We start from the raw sequence: 22,293 nt of genomic DNA on the forward strand, positions 1-22,293 counted from the left end.
GGCGGAGCGGATGCGCGCGGCCGCGGTGTGAGGCGGCGGGAGCGCGGTGGGGAGGGGGAGGGAAGGAAGGAGCCCGGCCCTGAGGGGAGCGGCGGCGGCGGCGGCACCGGTACCGGCACCGGTACCTCACCGGGGCTCCGCACCCGGCCCCGCGCTCCTGCCCGTAGCTGAAGGAAGGAGCGAGGAGGCGGTGGGGGGGAGAAAGCGAACGAGAGTGGTCGCGGGTCCCGCCGCGGGGAGCGGAGCGAGCGCGGGGCGGCAGCGGCGGCGGCGGCGCTGCTCTCTCTCATCATGTCGGCGGGCGGGGACTTCGGTAACCCGCTGCGGAAATTCAAGCTGGTGTTTCTGGGCGAGCAAAGCGGTGAGTCACCGCCTCGGTCCGGGTCTCCCCTCACAGACGGCGGTGGCGGGGCGGGATCCTCCCTTCACCCCCCCACCCCAACCGCCCGTGTGGGGCTGGGGTCGCGGTTGAGGGGAACCCCCCCTTCCTCAGCCGCCGGGGGGGGGGGTGTCAGCTGGGCCGTAAGCCCACGTTATGAGGGGTAAAAGGGGGTCTCTCGCCGCTTTCCGTGGGTTTGGGGGGGCTGCCTCCTCCTTGCAGAGGCTGCTCTGCCTCCCCTTCGGTGACAGGGAGGGAGCCAGCCTGGCTCAGATACGCTTTAAAAAAATAACAAACCACCAAAACCCCATCGGCCACATCTCCAGAAGCAGTTGCTGATTCATTTGATCCCAGCTCCGCTGTTTTTTTTTGGGGGGCAGGAGGCTCAATTCCTGGTGTTTTCTATGTAAGTACAGTATTTTTCGAAAATGGAGTTATGGATTGGCAAAGCAGGTCCAATGCTCTAAATAATAATTCAGTAATAATACTAATTCAGTCAATGAGAATTTCTTCCCTGTCTTTGGAAAAAAAAAAACACAAACCCCAAACGATATCGCCTGCTTCCTCAGTAGAAGGCTTCTATCTCCAATACTGCATGTGAAATCTTTCCCTTCGGATAGTTTTTGGGAAAAAAAAAAAAAAGTACTAGTTTGTCGGATGCTTTGTGTAATCCTGGTCAGATATGGAGCGATCTTTGACATAATGAGTAGGTGCAAAATATTCCTTGTCTCGGGGTGGGGTATTTGCTCCCTCAGCCACCTTTGGTCTCTATGTGGTAGGAGATGATGAAACACTGGTGTGCTTCTCCCCCCCCCCCCCCCCCCCCCCAATGACTTCTATCTTGGTGTTTCCTCACTGGTATGTAGATGAGCTTGGTGCGAAGGTAAAATTATTTACCTATACATTGGTGGTTTCCTTTAGTCTGTTCCTTTAATCCTTCATTTTTTAATTTTTATTTTTTTGGCGTTGGAACAGCTCCTTTTCATATTAGGGATTCAGGGAGCACAAGTTCAACTTGGGTATTTTTTTTGGGGGGGTGGGTGGGGTGTGTTAAGTCACCTGATCTACTTGGTGAGGTGCTATTTGGCCAGCCATTTTATGAGGATTTTGGAAGAGGGTCAATGTGTAGAACACACTGTTCGGTAGTTTTTTCCCCCCCACCCCAAGGTATTTGATAACGGGAATCTTAAGCATTAGCTATGCATTTGCAAAATTCTTGGCTTGTTTTACTGTATTTCTGAGCACCGATTTCATAAAGCTTTTTGAATGGAAGGTTGTAGCACCTGGTGCAGATCTTAAATCTCAGCAGCTCTTAGTCTGCACGTGGATTTCTTGTCTGTTCTAGCAGACATAACATCAGATATCTGCTTCCTCTAGTCTTTGTCATGGTTTTTTTCCCCTTTTAACTAATCATCTGTGTTTATACTGGAAGGTTTTAAATAATTCCTGTTGATAGCATCAAATCTGGGGAGGAGAGAAGGGGTTTTATGGGTATAGCACTGCAAAATACTCCTGACTAAATATACATAGCGCCGCAACTGCTGTCTTGGCTGTGGCTTATGGATGTGTTCAAGCTGGTTTGAATCTAGCTAGTTAGGGCCTGGCTAGCAGCTGCGGTGTGGGTTTCAGCCCTGCCTTTGTCTGGGATCCTGGGCGATGACTCCGTGACTGATCTGCGCTGAACTCGGGTGCTAAACGTGGCGATGCCGATGGCAGCGTAGCCCTCGGTGTGTCCGTGCAGCCCACGGGTGCTGCAGCGTGGGCACGCTCCAACGCAGCGCTCGGATGATTCTCGTCTGTGATGGAGAAACGGCTTTTTCTGCGTTCAGCTTGAATCTCTATAGATATTGCTGTCATGATGTCATTCTGTATAATTTTTTTTTTACTGTCCAAAGGGTGTATAGCTCCCATTACAAATGGCTTCTGGAAGAATAAAAGCCCTAATAATGTTCTTCTGTTTGATGGAGGTAATTACAAAGCATCTCTGATGCTGCGAAGGGAATTTGAGTGGGCTTTGCTTACACGTAGCTCCCTTTGTCATTCTTTGTTTTGAAGGTTAAGGGAGATGTAGAAATAAAGTTTCTTGTATAATAGCAGCTTTCATAAATGAGAAGATCTCTTTGTACAACTGTTGCGCTGGATTGCTGCATTCGCTTCCTGTTTAGCTAAAAGGTTGTCTGCTCTGTTGGAAGGCCATAATTAAAGATATCCTACTGCTGCTGGTAGGGAGGCCGAATGCTTCTGTTTCATTTACATTCAGGGACTTCACAATGACAAATGAAATGTTATAAAGGGCTACCATGTCGATTAGCTGCCTCAGCAACCAAAGCTAGCCAATATCAGACCTTATGTGCTGAATGTATACGCTCTCTTCAATAAATGTCTATGTTATGGCTAAGAAATTCTGAACTGGAGTTTGCTACTGTGCAGGCTTTGCAGCCCGTCCATGCGATTGTGCGAAGGCAATATTCTGTGAGAGATCTGGAAGCATCTCTAGATGGTTTATTCTCACTGAAAGTGGGATCGCACAGTGGATGCAGGTTGTGATTTTTTTTTTTCTTTTTTTTTTGGACTGGTATCCTCAGCCATGTTGTGGGATTTCGATGCTGTATACCTTAGGCGTTCGTGTGGACTGCAGTGATTCTTCCTAGTTATGCTGTTCGTCATGAGCTGCAGATTCTCCTCCCTATGCCAAGACACTGATTTATTTTTTTTTTCTAAAAGCCCCCTTTCTTACTCCCTGCTCCCCAAAAATCTTCTTGTCTCCTGTGTCTGTTACTCACATTGTCTGCCTTTTCTCATTCTATTGCACCAGCTTCTCAGGCAGTCAGTGCTGTGGTGAGCGAGCTGACACACCGCTGCAGCTCTGTCTGTGGGTCCTGCCCATGCTGGTCTGTCGGTGGTGTGTCATGACATCAGGTCACTCGTGGCTCCTTCGGGATTTACTGCAAGTCATTGCCTCTCGATAGCAATATGGTTGTTGTGTCCCCCACGCCCCTCCCTGGCCGAGCCTGGATACTTGCCGCATGCACTGTGGATTCATCACGAGCCTGCAATATAATCCGTGTCCAGCTAGAAGCAGCTTCTCTTTCTCTTCTTGTATTTTTTTAACTTGTCATACAAGGATATAGCATTGGGTGGCTAGCAAGGAGGCAACTTTGCCAGCGCTTGCCTTAATTGAATTACTTTTCTCAATGATTGAAGATTATAGAGTTTAGCAGTTTAAAATATGCTAATCTTTACTGAAAAGGCAGGGAGAGCTCTGTGCTGAGGGATTAGGGTATTGTGGTGGTGGTGAAGTATGCTTCTTACTGCCTTTGATCTTGTGTTATCAGGTGATTTTCATCAGTCCTAACGCCTCAAGTTTAAGAAATTGATTTCTGGCTCATATCAGTTAGTGTACATCTCACCTGTGTTATGGGGTAGCTTGCAGTAAAAATGGTATATATCCGAATATGAATAACATCTTTAGTTTTATCTTGCGTATGAGCACCTCTCCTACATAACACATCGATTTTTTTTTTTTTTGATTGAGTGGGCAGGACTGAATGCTGGGGCGCTGCAACAGAAATATTCTTTTGTCACGTGGGTTTATGTTGCAGCTTTTATTGGCAAGCGAGTCTGAAGGGCATTAATATGTGCAGAAAGAAAAATAACTCCCTGTTGTCTCTTTCTGCTGGCATTTCTGCATTACATAAGATCTTAAAGAATGTTAATTTGTTCTAATTTTCTTTATCAGGAACAGATTTTTAATATTGAAAAAACTGATAAGTACAATATAATAACTCAAGGAATATAACTGTTTGGAAACCACTAATGAACTATATACTGTTGCATAATGTTGGTACAGGCACCACTGAACAGTGTAATGTGTCTTATCAGATAACTGGGGAACTGCAGGTGGTTCCTGTGCAACGTGAACCTGGCATAGCGCTGGTCACTGTTCAGGGTGCTGCAGCGACTGGCATCCCTGTGCCACTTAACTCCCTTGTTTTTAAGGAATTCTCTGCTTTATGAGCTCCAGAGAGCTATTAACTTGTCCCATCGGTGGTTTAAAACCTTATCCCCTTCCCTCCTGTTAATTTCCTAGTGTCTTCGTTTTCCTGTGGTTGGGTCTTCAGATTCTTGGATTTATGTATTTGGACTGTAAGTATTTTCTATGAGTCACTGAACTTAATTTTCTTGGGTAGATCTGGAAGCTGAATATTGTCCTGGTTCTTTATCTTCTCCATCTCTGAGATAGCCCTTCCTGTAGCATTGTCTGGAAGAAGCATGTCAGGCATGGAGAGAAAGACTTAAATGTGTTGTGGTGCCTGTTCTCATGGGAGTAATGGAGAAACAAAGGTGAGGAACATCATCTGAGGCTGCCTTAGCAGATCTAGCGTTTGGAAGTTATCAGAGCCAACAGTTGTCAGTCATTCTTCTCGACTGGTTGTTACAAATCTGTCTTCTGTTTTCAGTGTGTGAGGACATAGCTATGTTCCTATTTACCTGGTAATTTAGTCCAGGTTTTTAAAAGCATTTGTTGTGTTCATGCATGTACAGGTACCTGTTGTATACATTACTGATTAAAAAAAACCCCAAACCACTGAACCAAAACAAGCAAACAAAAGCTCTCAATGGTTTGAAGGGTGGCTCAGAGGAATTCCGCTGTCTCAACATGAACACCACCAGATTTTTCAAGACAACCTCCAAAACTCACCTGAGTGAGTCCTGTAATGGCAGTTACCTCATGGCAGACAAATGCTTCTGAAAGGGTAGGGGAGTTCTGCTGCATCTCTGCTGGTATGGAGCAGGGCAGAGCAAGACTAAAAGCACTATTCTGAAAATGAACTGATATAATCAAAATGATTGCAAGTTTGACACGTTAGTATAAATTATTTATGGAAGTAATCTAAATGAAAAATGTGTGTCTCAGCAAACAAACAGCAGTCAAAATGCAGATTGGCATGGAAAGTAGAATTTTTCAGGTTTGTTTTCTTGATTTATTTACTGAGCTTACACAAAGTTGAAAAGCTAAATGGGTTCTTTGTTTTCCCCTCAGCATAAAACACACTCTCCTGGCTCTAATATATTGAAGGACCCAGGTACAGCAAACTACTGAATCAATTACTTTACATTAGATAGTTTCTTTTTATGTTGAAAACTTGATGGGCTAAATATGTTTTGGAGTATTTGAGTAATATTAACTGAAAAAGAAATTTACTTTTTTGTTTTAGTAGTATTTAACTCTTACCCAAATGCAGCCTAGTGCATCACAAAAAAAAAAAGCTAATCTGGGAAGCAAATATTATATGAAACGAAATCTAAATAAATTCTTTTAATCTGTATGAACCAGATGATGGTTCATTAAATTTGTGTGTGCAGGTACGTACATATATCATACTTGGAAAATATCAAACTTGGTGCAAAGGCCATACTGAGTGGCAGGGATCCTTCTGAGATGGAAATTGCTTCTCGTTGTTGTCAACCAGTTGGTTGTAATACCAACTTAAGAAAATAACCAACTCTAAATGCAAAGCAGTATCAAAATTGGGGGTTTAAATGGAAAGACCACCTATTCCTGATGTCACGTGCAACTCGATGATTTTAAAATGTGCTACTGAAACCTCCCCTTGTTGGATATGGGGACCTGTTTCTTGCGTGCTGCGGAGTTCCTGAGCCCCTTGATCGCTTCTGGCCTCCGCATGTTGAGTCTGTCAAACTGAGTTCAATCTTCAAATTAGGAAGGAAGTCCTTATTCAGCTGTACAGCACAATAGTGCCGTTTGTTTAACTTGACTTCTCAGAACGAGGGTGTAACTTTCCTTTTTTGTTCCCTGTTAGCATGTTCTTTCTGCTGGGCGGCTGTAAACGGTGATGAGTCAGTGCTGCGAGAATGCCAGGGCATGGTTTCCCAGTCCGCGGTATGATTTGAAAAGACTTCTTGGACTTCTGGCATACCCGGTGTGATGCTAACTGGTTTAGTTAGTGTGCACAAGGAGAGCTGAGGAATACATTATGTGATGTTTGACTTTTAAAGTGTTCTTACAAAGACAAACACAAAATCCTTAAGACTTTAAACAGTAATATCAACCAGTTAAAGAGTACATGCTCCAAAGTCCCTTTCCTTCTGCTAGGGCTTTTTTTGTCCATATAACAACTTTTTCCTTTAGTCCCACGGCAATGACCAGAGCTGGAAATGCCAATCTGCTGCACTGGAATCTAACTGGTAACTCAGTGAGGAAATCCTGCTTGACCATGGCTACTTCCATGAGCGCAGGTGCCTGGCTAAGTACAGGTGCCCACTGGTATCATCCATGGTCGCTTCCATTTCAGTGCGCAGAGTTGGGACATACTTTTAAGAGTTTCCATGACTTGACTAGCTGCCAGTATCCCCTGGAGATGCCACACAGCTATTTTGAGATTTGCAGGCTCGTAGCGTTCTCTCATCCAGACATGTGTAGGTGTCATCAACACAAAGAATTAAGGCTTTGGTTTAAATCTACAGCATATGTGCCCAGAACTGAAAGAGCTGGGAAGAAATATTGGAGCAGTACCAATGAGCAGGTAGCTGTTTGTCTTCAGATGTGGCCAGAACCAGCTGCGCCAGTGGAAGGTGTGGGTAAACCTGCTAATGAGAAAACGTTCTGAACTTTCACTTGGTCTCTTTTTGTGTCTTGAATTGTGACCGCTTAAACCTCTGTGCTGTTAACGTTTGTGACCATGTAAATGAATGCCATTTATCCTGCTAAGTGATGTTTTTTAATGGTTTGCTTCTAGGAGAGCAATCGGCAATTGCTCAGCAAAACAACCCCACCACTCCAACATTTCTGTAATTAACGCGGAGGCCAGTTTATTCTATTCCTCTAAATGCTTCCTGCAATGCTTCCTGTACTTGCCTCTGTCTAGGTTTGAGTTACAGCCAGTTCATTTTTTTAATGTTCTTGATACGCGCAACACAAAGGGAAGGGAAATTAAATCTAGAATAGATGTGTAGCTAAAAGGAGAGGGGCCCTCGGAGGGTGCGGTTTCACCGGCAAAGCTCCAAGCAGTGGCTGATGCAGGATTGACAAGATTCCTGTCAGTTTGATCGCTGCCAGCGGGTCTAAGTAGCTGCTGCTGGAGTCTGGGGAGAGTGAATTCCTGCTGATGGGCCGGGAGTTTGGCCCCACGGAGGCTCTGAAGCTGTCTGCACAGAAATGGGCAGGCAGCATTATATTAATCTGAGCGCAGAATTGTTTCTCTGCAGCTTGTGGGGCCAGGCACTTCTTTCATTTTAATGAAGCTGTTGCTTTCTTGGGGAGCAGAAAATATTCACTCATTACTGACTCTGTCCTCTTCTGCCAGCACAGAAATGGCCTTGAGAAACCCTACTTGTCAGTGATGGGAGGATTATTTTTTTATGGCCTGACAGAAGGAAGGCTTAGCAAAGGAGTCTGAACTAGATGGGTGATTGAATCATCCAGGGGATGTCTGAGGTGGCAGAGGAAATGGAGAGAACAAAATCTATTGTAAGTGCTGTGAGCAAAAGCATAGTGGGCACACAGAGATCAATAAATCTTGGTGAGAGCAGCGTAAGCTCAGAACCAGGGTAGAGGGCATTCAATTAGAAATGCAGGTAAGTGGAGAATGCTTGCTTTTGGAAAAGCAACCAAATCTGCAGGTAATGCTTCCTGATGGATGTAGTCCGTATTGTGAAAGTAGATGAACAGGGCTTAACTTTCATGTATAACAGACTTAATTGGTGGTGAAACACTGTGCTGCATTGTCTTCTCTCAAAGGATGTTCTGACCCCTTCTTGACTTTACCAGGCAGCAGTAGGCAGGTCTTTGTGCTACAGGTTTGATGCCTTATTTATCTCGTCCGTCTTACTTGATTTTAATTTTTTTCCCCTTCAACTGATTTCAGACTGGTGCATTTGCTGCTGAAGCAGTTTTTGAGTATTGTGTCCTTGGCTCACTCAAAATGACTGAAAAATCACTTGTGTCTGCATAAAAGCTAGGATGGTGACTAAAAAGCTAGTCTCGGCTTTAGTAAAGCTGCACTTCTGCTTATTTGGATAAAGCTGTAGGTGAGTCTTTCAGCATAGGAGCTGAACATAGCTGGAGGACGCTCAAATTAAAATGGCTGAAGAAAGTTTGAGTTTGGTGTATCATCTCAAGGAAATCCTAAGCTCTTTTTTAACTTCCTGACCTCAGGATGCCGTATGAGGAGGTCTTCACAGGGTGGGTATCTTCCAGCCCCTTGTTTCCAGACCAACCTGCCGGTTCAGCTTCTTGTAATTCCTTCTCAGCTTTCCAAACTGCCTCTTAATAGCAGCCCTTTATGTATTCAATTCATAATTACGTTCCTATTCTTTCTGTTCTTCCAACTTCCTATTTTTCTTTCCTAGTTATCTTTTGCCTCTTTCTGCTGAGCAGTCATTGGAGTGGCTTTTATCCACCATCATACAATTAACTTTGTGACCATAGTTCTTTTCTACTTTTGTTATTTTTAGCTGCTCTTAAACCTCAATGTCACTTGGAGAAGGGGATAGGTTTTTTTTTCTTGAAACCGCATAATCAGTAGGCAGATCAAAAGCTTGTGTCCCATAAAATTTAGCCTCTTCATTTGGATGCCGTATTGTAACAGTAGACTTGAAAAAATCCTCTTCCTGGTGAAAGTGTTGCAGTCTTGTTATCGTCTGCTGGTTTGGTGCTAAATTCTTTTCCCCTTCTCTGTTCAAGAGTGCAAAGGGCTGATGGGTTGTTTGTTTATAACTGTAGGCTTGGTGGGCTGGTTGCGCTGTTGCAGCAAGTAATTTACAGTTAATATAGTCTTGCCCTTATGAATTCTCCAATTTTATTGAAAATAAAAAGTATTTTTTCTTCTCTGGAGTACAGATGGGTTTTCCCCAAATCATTAAACTGCAGAATATATAGTAAACTCAAGAGGAACCTTGTGTGAATTACTACATGCATTCCCTCCCCTAAGTCCTGGCATCTAGAGAAAAATTCCCCTATGGAATTGTGTGGGTGATGTTTTAAATGGTTGTAGTCTGTGCAAGACTTGCACGGCTAAAAATGAGTCAAAGATTCAAGAGCTGGCTATACCTGCTTGGTTTCAGGTTAAATCAAGCCTTGTCTTTTCCAGCGTGTCGCAAGTCAGAACCGTGCCCCTTGGAAGGTGGGGGAGCCGTATACCCTGGGCTAAGGATGGCTCTGGAGCCTTGGTCCCAGGAAGAGCAAAAGCTTTCCAGCTTTACCCTTTGGAAAGTGGAAGAGGGGAAGAAGTGTCCCACATGAAATATTTTTAAGGAGTTTCAAGATGGCTTCATGCTTTTTTCTCCCGATTTGATGCTTCTCAAATGCTTGCCTAAAATAAGTGACTCAAGAATCTGCTTTTACATTGCATCTCCATGCTGCTTTGGTTTCTGTATATGATCCCCCTGTCAACCACACAGTGGAAGAAGATGGCAACCAGGTGTCGTGGGATGTTTACTGTACTTGGTGGCAGCTCTTTTATGAATCTTAATGGCAAACAAATGTGACCCTCTGTCTCTGAGGTCCTCGAAGAACCTTGTGGTGTGCTCAAGGGTGGTTTTGTGGGTACGACAGCCTGAAGACCCAAAATTACCTCCTGTGCACTTGTATACAGGGAATTGCTAGAGCTGGAAACAAGTCTTTTCTGTGTAATAGTCTGTGTATCCTGGAGAGTAAATATTATATTTAAATAGAAACTTAACTAGTATATGTCCTTAGAGCCCTTCTATGAAGGGATTGTTCCTCTGGAAAATACTGCTGGAGGACAATATTTCAAGATATTGTATCCTAGCTGGAGTGTAGATAATTTGCCTGTAAAGAATTTTCTGCTCCAACCCCAATTTCTCATGTAAGCGCTTTCTTTTTTCTATAGTTGAATCGTGCAATTCTTTCTGGAAGGGTCTTTTTCTAGAAAAGGTCAGAATAAAATAAATATTTAAAAAAAACCACAGCCCAAAACAAAAAACTTGTTCCATTGAGTATTTGGAACCAAATTCCCATCTTTTAAAGACTAACTTTTTTAAAAAATTATTTTAGATGAGTATTAAACCTTGGGTCTGCAGACCCCTCAGGCTCCATGGCTTCTTTCCAAGGCATTTGTGAAATGCAACTGGGAAGAAACAAGTTTATTGTCAGCTTAAACTACCTGCAGAGCAGTCTGTGTCTCAGGAAGTTTAGAGACCCACACATTGAAAGGCTGAAAATTGTGCTCGGTTAACACTGATGAGCTTGCCAGAATAACATCGTTTGAGCTTGAAGTTTTTAATTTGCGATGCAGGTGGAACAGGCAGCAGGAGCAGCAAGTGTCTGTGCTGGTGGCCTCTGTTCTGCCCCAGGAGGAAAGCTGTCACAGCCCAGGAGCAGAGTCGTGAGGGAGAAATGGGTTGCGTGGTGATAAGATACTTTCTGCTAAGAATTCCAGATAAGTGTATTTGTAGCCATGTATTGTCTGGACTCATATGAGCGTCTGAGGAGACTGGGGTGTGCAACTTCTTAAACCGTGCTGTGCTCAAGTTCTACGTATTCTTTGGTTTCTGTTGCTAAAAAAAATAAATTGTGGTTGGTTTTATTTTTGGTATTGAAAACCAGGGCCCTGTTCTGCTCTCGTAACATGCACTGGTATATATGTTCTACTCTGTTTTGATATCAGCCTTTTTCCTCCTGTTTTGTGGTGGAGTGCAGAGGATTGTGTATGTCTCTGGTTATTTTTGCACCAGTCCCCAGATATTCTCCACAGACGTCCATGTCAACTTGGATCAGCAAACGCTGACTGAATTCACGCTGTGCTTAGTGGAGAGGTGCGCTTAATGAAAGCACACAGAATGTACTCCCTGCATTTCTTTTCCTTACAAGCTACCTCCTTAGAAGCCAAGCTGCATTGACCTTAACTCAGGACTATTTTAAGATCTTGTTTGAGCTTTGTTCTGAAGAAGTATTCAGCTGTGTTTCTGCCTGAAGAATGAGCTTGAGAGAAGAGAGCTCTTGTGGAAGCTGTTCTACAGCTCTTGTGTGGAAGAAGATCAAGTCTTAGTCCTTCCAGAGCTGCCCAGAAGATGGTAGGTTCTGTGAATAAGATGGAGTCACTGAGGAAGAAGCTCTTTCTTCTTTTTTTTCTCCTTCCCTCAGGCAGGACAAAAGGCGCTACAGTGTGAGAGGGTGGAATTTTCTTTGGGGCAGCGCAGGGTATGTAGTCATGAGAGAAGGGAGCAGGAAGAAGTATTTGCTTGTTTTGCTAGGTGGATAATGGTGCTGGGGAGATGTTAGGCAAAACTTGAATTAGGTGAAGGATGGAGGGAAGGGAAGTCAGTAGCAATCCCTAGCATTTTAATAGGTCTCCTGAAACATCTCTAATTCGTTGCTTGAAAAGGCTGACTTAGCATTGCTTGTTGTGCTTTCAAGGGAAAACATCTTTAGGAAGATAGCGATAGCTTGTTTTAAGGACTCCATTTAGCATGTGGTACAGGGAAACGATGACTGGATTCCCTGGGCTAGATGATAGCATATGCTGGTTTATCTTGCATCAGAATAATGTTTAGTGCTGAAAAGAGTAGAAACCGTGAATGTTTCACTCCAGAAACATATACTCAGGTGGCTGCCCATTTTACCTCCTCCCTTCTGCAGCTGTTCTCTGCCTGAGGATATTGCCGTCTTAATGTTACTCTCCCTAGCTATAGTCTTGCATGTTGTATACCACGATACTGCGAAGGAGGAATTTCTCCTGTGAGACAGACTTAATCCACACTATGGTCTCTCACTGCTGCAATCTGCTACATGGGTTTTTATCTAGTTTTCTCTAACTTGCCGGTGCTGGTTGCATCTTATAATACTGTTTTTTTGGATTAATCTGACTTTAGCTTGTTAAATTATGCCAGTAATACTTGGAGTGGGGGAGGTTACGTGGAAACAGGACAAAGGCAGAGGTTGTATGCTGTGTGCTTATTTAGAAGGAAAATTGGAAGATAAACATTTGAAGTCCCATAGTGTATTCTTTGTAGCAGTTGTCCAGATTTTTGTCTCAAGCTTCCTGTTTACACAAATAGCTCCTGGCCGGAAGAATGGCAGTATCTCCGTATTTGCCTAGTTTGCAACTGGGCTGAAGTTGTCCACCTGAACTAATAGCGCTGTGAATCATAAGATTTATTAGGAGGGGATCCAGCTGTGCCTAGGCATTGTGAAAATACGGTGTCAGGTAATTGTGGCTCTAAGGACCTAAATGAAGCCTTGTGGGCTAGGAAGAAAGGACAAGAATAGATAATGTTCAAGGAGAATGACAGATGCAGTGGTGACAGATGTCCTGATGCCATGTTTCTTAGTCACTGCAGAGAGCAGGGTTTGATTAGGAAGGCATCATCTGTAGGAAAAGGCGATGAACCAAACTTCAGGTAATCAAATATTACAGGAAAAACTTGGGTCAAAGCAGCATGTTGAGCTGCTTTTGTTTGCAGAAATATGACTTCTTCCCCATGCTTCCTCCGCAGGCAATAGGATAGGGAGAGACGGGCTGTTTTTGGAAAATTCAGATTATTCCTATCACAGCAGTGAATCTGGCTCTAACTTCCAACAGAAGATAGTGCAGACAGAACAGACTTTTTTTTATCCAAGGTCAAGAGTTATCCACAGTGGTATAGAGACCTTCCCTGGGTGGTAGAGGATGGAGACACATTCATACCATCGTCAGCCATACGGTATTGAGGTGTGGGGAAGAGGCCAGCTTTGGATAACCAGGAAGGAGTTTATGGGTGAACTCTGAAAGAAAGACTGGCAAACCCCAAAGACACTTCTGGATGCTTGAAACAATTGAAAAGCTGGTGGTTTACGGGGAGGGAGTGCTTTTGTTTGGCTTTTATGGATAAAGTTATATACATAATGTATAAAGGCATGTTGCAGTATAAAAAGTGAACCTGCAGTGCACTGAATTCTTCCAGCTATTCAGAGAGAAATTGCATTAGAGCCCCTTTGGTAACACTTTACAGAAATTAATAATCCAGATGGTTCTCTTAGCTGACAAAGATAATACTTCACAGGTCTGTATTGTGCTCTTTCGTTACAGGCTTCATTGATATTCTTCTCCAGTTTACCTTAAGAGGCCAGAGCCTGAGATTTCTGTAATATGGATATTTTCAATAGGGAAGAGGTCAATATTGGCTTTTTCTTGTGGGGAGCTGGAACCCCTCTGAGAAGAGCGTAGAAGGCTGTATAGGTGCTTGAAGTGGAGGAGAGTAGTAGTTCCCTGTTACCAAAAAAAAAAGGGAATAAATCCACAGAGATTCTGTACGCATTAGATTTGGAGCCAAGAATGCAAGGTAGATGATTAATCATTTTAAATGTATAGGTGTTCCCATAACAATATGGAAATACCTTCCTGTATTAGCACTTTTAGAGGTGCTTTGGGCAGCTAGTAAGCAGGAAGGATGAAGTTTTAAATTTATAGGAGTAGCTGGGAAGATCAGGGTCTGTTTAGGCTATGTATTTTAGGGCAAAGTGTAGTAAGAATCCTTAAGTCCTGTGGTCTAACCATGTACTCTTTTCTCTGTCAGAGCACTCGTGACTGTCAGTGTGATGCATCTGGTTGTAAGGTTGCGACAGCCTTCACGTGAAGCTGGTATAGAATCATATAGTCATCTTTAGTAAAATGGATGCCACTGATTACAGTGGGAACCTTGGGTGACTAGCTTGGATATAATCTAATATCAGGCATTTGCATTAGTGTGGGTGAATTTTACCCCTACTTATCTGCATCTGTAATGGGGGCAGAGAATTGCTGTGCTTTATGTAGGTGTTAGGAGGATGGTGTTTCCCATCAAACCTTGGTCATTTCACTGATTTTTAAATCAAGAATTCCTTAACCTGCAGGTATCCTTCCAATTAACTTTCTCAGATCTCTTTCCTCAGTGGAGATCTGTTGTCTGTAAAGGTGCAAAATTCAAACACCTTATTTTTTCGGTGAGTCATCCTAGCACTCCCTTTACAAAGAGGCCTGAAAAAAAAAAAGTATAAGCTTACTGCTTTACATTAGTGAGGCCCTGCCTAACCAGGGAGTCTTCTAGAGTAAGTGAAATGAATGAGAATGATGTGTTGAATGATCTGTTGTTAGCTTAACAAGCCTCTTGGTTTGGTTTAGTTTGCTTGGTTAGCCCCTTTCCCTAAGGGTTGCTCACTCTTGCCGATTTGATTCGTTCAGTTACCAGTTTCCACATTGATGTGGCAGAATTTTGAGGCTCAAAGCTGTGAAGGATACGGTGAGGGACGTTTCACGGTCTAGAAGTAACGCGGGTGATTCAGCTAAATGTAAGGAAGGTTGAGCAATAGCTCACCTCTCCTTCTGTAATTTATATATATGACCTGTATATATGAGAATTAGCTAATGAAGACTAGTTTTCTCCCCATTTCTCTATAGTTCCAGGAGAGGAACCCACTTCATCTGTCCTGGGAGAAGTCTGAGGTTTGCCATTGGTCATGTATCTTCTGAAACAGGACGACCCTATGTTTTTCTTTTTGCCCTGAAATTACTGGAACTGTTCTGAATGGAAGCTGAGTCATCCACATTCCTCTCTTCCATTTTGACTGACCGTGGAATACCAATTAAAATGTTAATTTAGCATTATCACAAGACCCATTTTGATGTTGTGGGGGTGTCCAGAATTTTGAACCGCCTTGCTTATGTTGAGCTCTTCCAGGTTTTTATTCATGACATTTGATTTCCTAATATATTTGCCACATCTAAATATAATCTGTCTTGGTGTTTTGTAGTTGAAAACACCTCTTATAATGAGTTAATTAACCCCTGTTGAGATATTTTTAAATAGAGGCATTTTACATGTTGTCCTGTTTGAAGTATTTAATGAATGCTTTGTGGGATTCTCCCTAGACAGATTAGTCAAAACTTTTGAATCTTGTGATTCAGTTCAATATTGTTGCTGGAGCCAGTTTTCCTGGATAGTTCCTGAGGTGAAAAAATACATTAAAAGATTTTTAATAAAAAAAGTATAAGTTGATTAGTCTAGAAGTTTCTTTACAGTCCCTTAAGAACTTCCAGAAAGTTATTGGCACAATTTTATGAACCTTTTAACAGATAAGATCCCTTTTAGCCCCCAAATAAAGTTTTCCTTGAAATTTATACAGTTCAGTAGCAATCCCAAAGGCTGTTCCATTCTGTGTTACTTGTGTCTAGTAAATGAACGTATTTTTCCCTCTTTGAGGTGATGCATAGTGTGCTCTTAATGGGCTGCTCTAGAACCCGGGGTGAGGTGTCTCCTTGTTTCGGCAGCTGTGTGCGCCATCAGTGCTTTGTGTCCTGTCCAGTTAAGCTTTCAAGTGGGAAGTATAACAGTTCAAACTAGAAGGAAAGACCAAGAAGCTGAAGGTTAAAACTTGACTGCTCCAAGTCAAGTGACAGGAATTGGGGTGTTCTGGGGTGTCTTTGCTGCGAGGACCTTCCAGATGTGCCAGCTCCTCAACTGGACTCAAATGGTCCTACTCAAATAGTAGGCAGGATTATCAGTAATATTGGGATATTTTCATCTGGGTTTTGGGTGTCTAATTTGAATTTTTCCTCCTTGTTTTCTCTAAACGTCAATGGAAAGTTATAATATGGCCACCAGTGTAGAGTTCAGTGATGAACTTTCTTGAAGTGAAAATTGGAGAGTTTGTGAAGACTCAGTTTAATAATGTTTATGCAGTGTTGAGGGATGGAGCGGGCATTGTAGCCTTCAAAAAATCAACACTTTTGATGCATTCATGCTGTGGTAATAAAATGTGGCAAGGGAATTCAGTTTTCTTCTGGTATAGCTGCAGTGACCTCACATTTTTGTAGGATCTGTTTCTGTTCAACTAGCAGGACTTGATCCATGTAACCTGTGAAGTGCTTGATTTATCTCCGTTTGGGGCTGCTCCTGAATGAGAGAAAATGCTGTTTTGCTTTGATAGTACTGAAAGCTGAAGTTAAGATATTTTACTTAGCAATGGCTATTGAACTTCGTTCCAATTTCTCTGTTCAGTTTTGGCTTTTTATAAGATTTTTTGGGGGGCGGTCAATTTCTTGAGAAAAATATGATAAACATTGTATTAACTTTAATAGCCTGAATTAAAACTTCCTGCCTAGTCAAGCAACACAGTTACTTGAAGCAGCTGAACACGTTCTCATCAAGGCTTTAACAAATATTGAATCGGATAAAAAACATTCACTGACTTTCACTGTCAATAAATGTAGGCTGAAGAAATTTCTTAGGGGGTGGTTTGGTATGCCTTCGTGACTGCAAAAAATCTGAGATCTAATATTCTTTTAAAATGGAATAAAACTGCCTTTCCCCCTTACAGCTATCCAAACTTTTCCGTCCCCTTTCTTCTTGGGTTGATTTCTGCCTATATTTTCTGCTCTCCGAAGCAGATGTGATTCCTTTTGTATCTGGTGAATACAGCTTTTCACGCACATTAAAGCCGTCCAAATAATATTTATAGCTGATGATACTGTTTCCCTCGGATTACATTTTCAAAATTGCCAACAACTAGAGAATATTGGCTTGACCACCTATGCTTAGGCAAGATTTTTGCCATGTGTACATACTCTGAAGGAGTAGGAATATATGCACGTCTCCGGTCTTTGACAGCCTCGATACAGGAACAAACTGCACAGGTAATTTTTGATCAAGGCTTGTTTTAGAGAAGAAGCATCAGATACGCTTCATTGAAGTTCAGTTTTGTAACCAATTTTAAATTTTAATTAAACATTAATGTAAAATGATATGGTTCTATTCTTAGACCACTTACTGTTAAGTTGCTCTTCGTATTTCTGAGGCTTATGCCTTAAATTAGAAGATGCAAGACCACTGGAATTTGAATGCTCTGAAGGTTAGAGTGAAAAATAACCTGTCACAATCCTGGGGCTCTGCACCAAAGAGAGGAGGAAGCTAATCTGGGGTTATCTGGGTAGGAGCCCAGCTAGCAGCTGAGCTTGGTGGTTTCAGGTAGTGAATCGTTAAACATGGCATCAAGTCGTTTCACTGATATAATTTCTAGTGTATATATTAAAATTGCCATTGGTGGTATTCAAATCTCAGGAGAAGATGAATGATGCAAAGAAAAATTCAGGATTTCTGAAAGTATTTAAATACTTGCATAGGGAAGAGGGATCTCCTTTGTTACTGTATTATGTTCCTCAGATATTAAGACTTTTTTTTGATAGTGGCATGGAAATGGACATTACTCCTTGTGGTGCCTTACTGCAGAGGTCATGAAACAGATGATTCTGCAGGGAAATGTCACCAGCGCAATATAATTCTGGAGAATCCAGATGAGTATTCTCAGATTAGATGATGTCTTAGCCCATCATTTTTAGTTTATCCTATTTTAACAAAAATTATTTTTGGAAAACATTGTTACATTTGAAAACGTTGTTCTGTTTGAAGATTTATACACAGATTCCTGTGTAGACTGCCCATGAATATGGCTTGTTCTGGAAAGAAATACTCTGCTAAAGGTGTTTAAACCAGAAATTAATTATTATCTTTTGAAGGTCTGCCTCCTGCTTTCAAGATGTTTCTGTGGCGATTAGTTTCTCGTTCAAATTGAGAACTTAAAAGTGGCAATATAAAACAGAAATCTAGTTGAAGGGATATCTCCTCTTGCTACTTTCTCACTTTTTCTTCAGTAAATATGTGCAAGTGCTTCATATGAGCATGGCTCATGCTTTTTGCTCATATTCACCTGAAGCCTACTAATTTTGGAGAAGTGGAACAAAGTCCTGAGTATTTACTTTTACTCTTAACGTGCTTGTTCCAAAACCAATTGTAGTTGCAAGAGAGGGAAACAACTGCGTGGATTCTGACTTTACGCCAATATAAAATATTCAGAGCGGTTTTCTGAGTTTGGAAATGTTATTTTTATAACTGCTTTATTTGAATGTTGTGGTCTAGGTGATGGAGGAGCTCGTAGCTCCTTCCCCTGTTGCAAGAAGAGCTCAGTGCAGAGCAACACTTGCACTTACGATAATCACTCCTTAAAGAGGAGATCTGCGCTTCCGATGTAATGTCCGTCTGAAGTGGTTTAATTACTTCTGATCTGTGTATGTAGCATTTCACATCTTCCAAGTCTCTTACAAGCAGATAATTAGGTATTTAAAAATAAAATACTGGGATGTAAAAATTGGGTCTTATGAATGATTAATTACTGAAGGTCTCCTTGTGGATTTTTGCTCAGTGCTGTACTTGTTTTTAATGGGGTGTCTGGATGATATAGCCTATATGTAGTATACGCTTCAACAAGTGACTTCATCCCCACAGGCTTCAACTGCCATCATATATAAAGTGTGCGTTAAGCTACATGCATGGCAATAATAAAACTTTGGTCTTTTAAACTTGATAGGTTCGAGTTTTTCGTGTAAGAGGCAAATGGACTATTAAAGTAGTTGAAATAATAAAAACAACCCCAGCCGAACCACCACCCAGTTAGTAAACAAACATGCATTTAAAATTAAAGGCAGAGCAAACATCTAATGGACCAAACTTTCCTTGTTTTGGCTTTATTCTATGAGTCTAGCTTTGAAACCACTGATGAGGCTGGAAGTGACTTGGTGTTCAGTATGTATTGCATGTCTCAGTAATAAATTCGTGGCTTCATGGAAATGCTTTACAGTATAGCTTTACAAGAGCTCTTTTTGAAATGACATGACCCCAGGGCTGAAGCTTTTTGGTGAAGATGAAGTTGTCTTAGCATTTACAGTGTATGCTAGTGTAGAAACCATAAAAATGCACATTGTAAAAACACATAAATTGGGACTGAAATTCTAACTGAAATTGTGTGTAACATTAATGCGCAAAAGTAGAAATACAGAGAGTAGAAGCTGTCTGTAAGCTGTTCATATAACAGCCACCTTTTTTTACTCTCTACTTGTTCTCCAGGCACCTTATGAATTGTGCTGTAATTGCATTTCTGCCTGGACTGAAGGTGTTATAAGCATGAGGTGTCTCTAAAAGCACTGAATTTGTCTGATCGTGCTCACAGCAAAGCTGTGTGTGTTACCATTGAGTAAACTGGAACACGATTAACTAGAGTTGTTCTGAAATTTCAACCTGAACACCACAATCCAAAATTGATTTTTTGTCCTAAAATTGCATTATTAAGGAAATGTTTAGCCAGAGTGTTGTGGGGAGTATTGGAGTGATAACTAAACAGGAGGGTTTTGGTAAAAAGCAGATACTAAATGACACCTGTTTTGACTCCTTGAACTCCTGTTTACTGCCTGGCTTTGGCTCAGTCCTTACCACTTTGAGGACACTGGAGTTGGAGCCCAAAGGAGATAGCTCTGTAGTACCAGTGGTCTGCCATATTTTTCCTGGGCATATGGGTGTCATTTTAGAGCCTGAATTAACTGACTTGCTGAGAACATAAAATGAATTTAATATTTCTCCACTGGCACTTCCTAGAACCTTTTTCCACATGCTTACCTTGGTGCCATTCTGTCTTTAGTAATGGAATTATACAAGATTTAATCATTCTTTTATTTTAAACTGAACCTTGTAAATCTTCATACTCTGACTCAGGGACAGGCAGCCATTCCCAACTAAACTGCAACTGGAATGAAGAAGACTTTACTATGTAAGATCTAGTACTGTTCCTCCTCCTTCCTTTACCCCATCATTCTCCAACTCCCCTGCCTCCCAATTCTGGTCTTAAAGGTGTTTCCCCCCCCCAAGTGAACATACAGTATAATTTAGCTTAATATTGGAGATGGTTGTACAACCTGATAGTGGAATACTTCTCTGTGTGTTGGGTGAAATGCAGTGTTTAAAAGCAGAGCGAGGAGTCTGGAAGACATGACTTTGCAAGAACTACTGCTGCTGTTCATCACCTTTTAAAAAAATGACGTCTGAGATGTAGGAGGAGCTTCCCAATAACATCTCCTGCATGGGATGTCTTTTGCTTTCCAATCTGTACTTGCTGCCTTCTTGCCACCTGAGCTGCTGCTGAGGTCCACCTGGAATGCTCTTCCTTAGTTGGACCTGCAGCTGCGAGCGAGCTCCTCCACTCGCTGTGCCTTCCTGCTAAGAAGTTTTGAATAGAGGCTGTGATCACATGGGCTTGTGTTCGACAGAGTCTATCTTCCTCCTTAGCTTCATGGTCATCTAGACTTGATCAGAAGATCCCTGGGACACGTTTTACAATATTTCCAAGCGCACTTACAGTTTTGTAGAGGTGTTGCTTTGTGTTATCAATATTTATGCTGAGACTTGGAGAGCCTTACTTCTGAGGCATTTTGTGAGCAGTTAAAATAATAGTGCTTTGGAAAATATTTTAAGCCTAATTGGAAACTTGTTTTAAAAAGCTTTATCTGTGTAAGATAAGAAGGAAAGCTAGATCTTCAGGCTGTGGTGAAAAATATCCTTATGAGACTAAGTGTTGGGCTTTTTTTTTTCCCTCCCCATTCCTGGCAAATAATAAAAGACTGTGCAGCAGTCTTTGAAATGTAAAGTTGATCTGGGAGTACCGTTAGTTAATTAACTGAGCTTAATACCTTTTTCCCTCCCCATTTTCCTGGAGATACCACATAGCAAACATGCCCATATCATTCATGCTTCCTGCGCTCCAGTTGGTTTTAAACTCCTCTGTGTGACACCTGCCCCTTCGCTCTGCTGTGGGCAGCAATAGTTACTCTTTGGGATATTTTTTTTCAAAATACTTAATGAGTGGCATTCAAAGGTGAGTATTTTCCTTTTAAAAATACACAAAGGATTGGTATGCTTATCCTTGGGACTTCTACTCGTGCTCTTGAACTATGGGGGCTTTTTTTGACAAAAATTGGGTGAATAAATATGAAAGGCAGCCCTGTAGCTTGCTGCTGCTTCTTAGTGAGCCATGGCTTAAGAAAGTTGAGGATAGAAATCTGTTTCCAGAATTCATTCTTGAGAGCCATAAAGTTAAAAAAACAAAATAGTGTAATAAAACTCAGTGCAGGCCCTTACGGAAGTGAAAGGAGTTGTTTGTTTCTGGTTGAATAGGTTTCACTCACAGTCACTCTAGCATAAATTTTACTTGCATGTGCGCTCATCCGTGTCCTCAAAAGGATCAAGATGTGTGCCCAAGCGCCGCAACCAGCAGTCCTTAATGTGACGCAGGACAGGACGCAGTTGATGGAGTCCTCATCGCGTCTCTTGGATTCTTCTAGATTTTGTAACACTTAACAGATTCTTGTGGACTGTATTTGTGTCATGTAGGACCTGAAGCTGTTTGGGGCCTTTCCTCTAGGTATTTTGTCTTATCCCTCTTATGGCTTAGGCAAAATTCCTGACTCTCCTCGTTCTTTTGGTTTCCTTATCTGGGGACTTAAGGCTCCAGTTCTTGATCTTATTACCTTATCTTATGTTTATTCTTCCTCTTCTTGCTATCTGGCCATTTGAATGAAACCACATCTACCACACTATGCAGCAATTAGCATGTGCAATTCCATCAATCCTTTTGCTGCGGCCTGTTGTTGCACGGGTCTACACACATATTTTATTCATACCATCTTAGCGTTTTTGTTACAGCTCTTTCCAAGATTATAAGACACTCTTCCTGCAAGGAAAAGCTTCGAGCTTGGTCTCCTGTAGACAGCAGAAGACAGTTTCTGGCTTCCGCACCAGCTTAAGGGGTGTCTGTTGTTCAGAAATGGGCAGGGTTCTGCTCCTTCAAAACTCAGTTCAAATTCCATCGTCTTTACCTGTGCAGGGCAGTCTGCACGCCTGCAGCTTGCTTGGCTCAGGAGACAGCAGAACGTTCTGCTCTCCTGTACGGGGCGATGGAAGAGTCAGAGATCTCTAAATGTGAAAGATGGCAGATGTTCTCGCTAACAGAAAACTGCAAGCACTTCTCATAAAGTGGCATTGTGCAACTTCCTAGATGCTTGATGTTACACCAGATGAGGAAAACTGAAATCGCC

General features: G+C 42.1%; 1 protein-coding gene across 3 annotated transcripts in view; it reads left to right on the forward strand.

The window, feature by feature from the left end:
* Positions 1–22,293, forward strand: part of RAB6A (RAB6A, member RAS oncogene family) — a 62,976-nt gene continuing 40,683 nt past the window's right edge. For all 3 annotated transcript variants that reach the window (XM_075108977.1, XM_075108812.1, XM_075108892.1), the window contains exon 1: positions 1–361. In XM_075108977.1, the coding sequence (XP_074965078.1) occupies positions 292–361 (70 nt within the window). In that variant the 5' untranslated portion in view covers positions 1–291. The remainder of the gene's footprint in view (positions 362–22,293) is intronic.

Source organism: Phalacrocorax aristotelis, chromosome 1, assembly GCF_949628215.1.
Source record: "Phalacrocorax aristotelis chromosome 1, bGulAri2.1, whole genome shotgun sequence".
Lineage (NCBI taxonomy): Eukaryota > Metazoa > Chordata > Aves > Suliformes > Phalacrocoracidae > Phalacrocorax > Phalacrocorax aristotelis.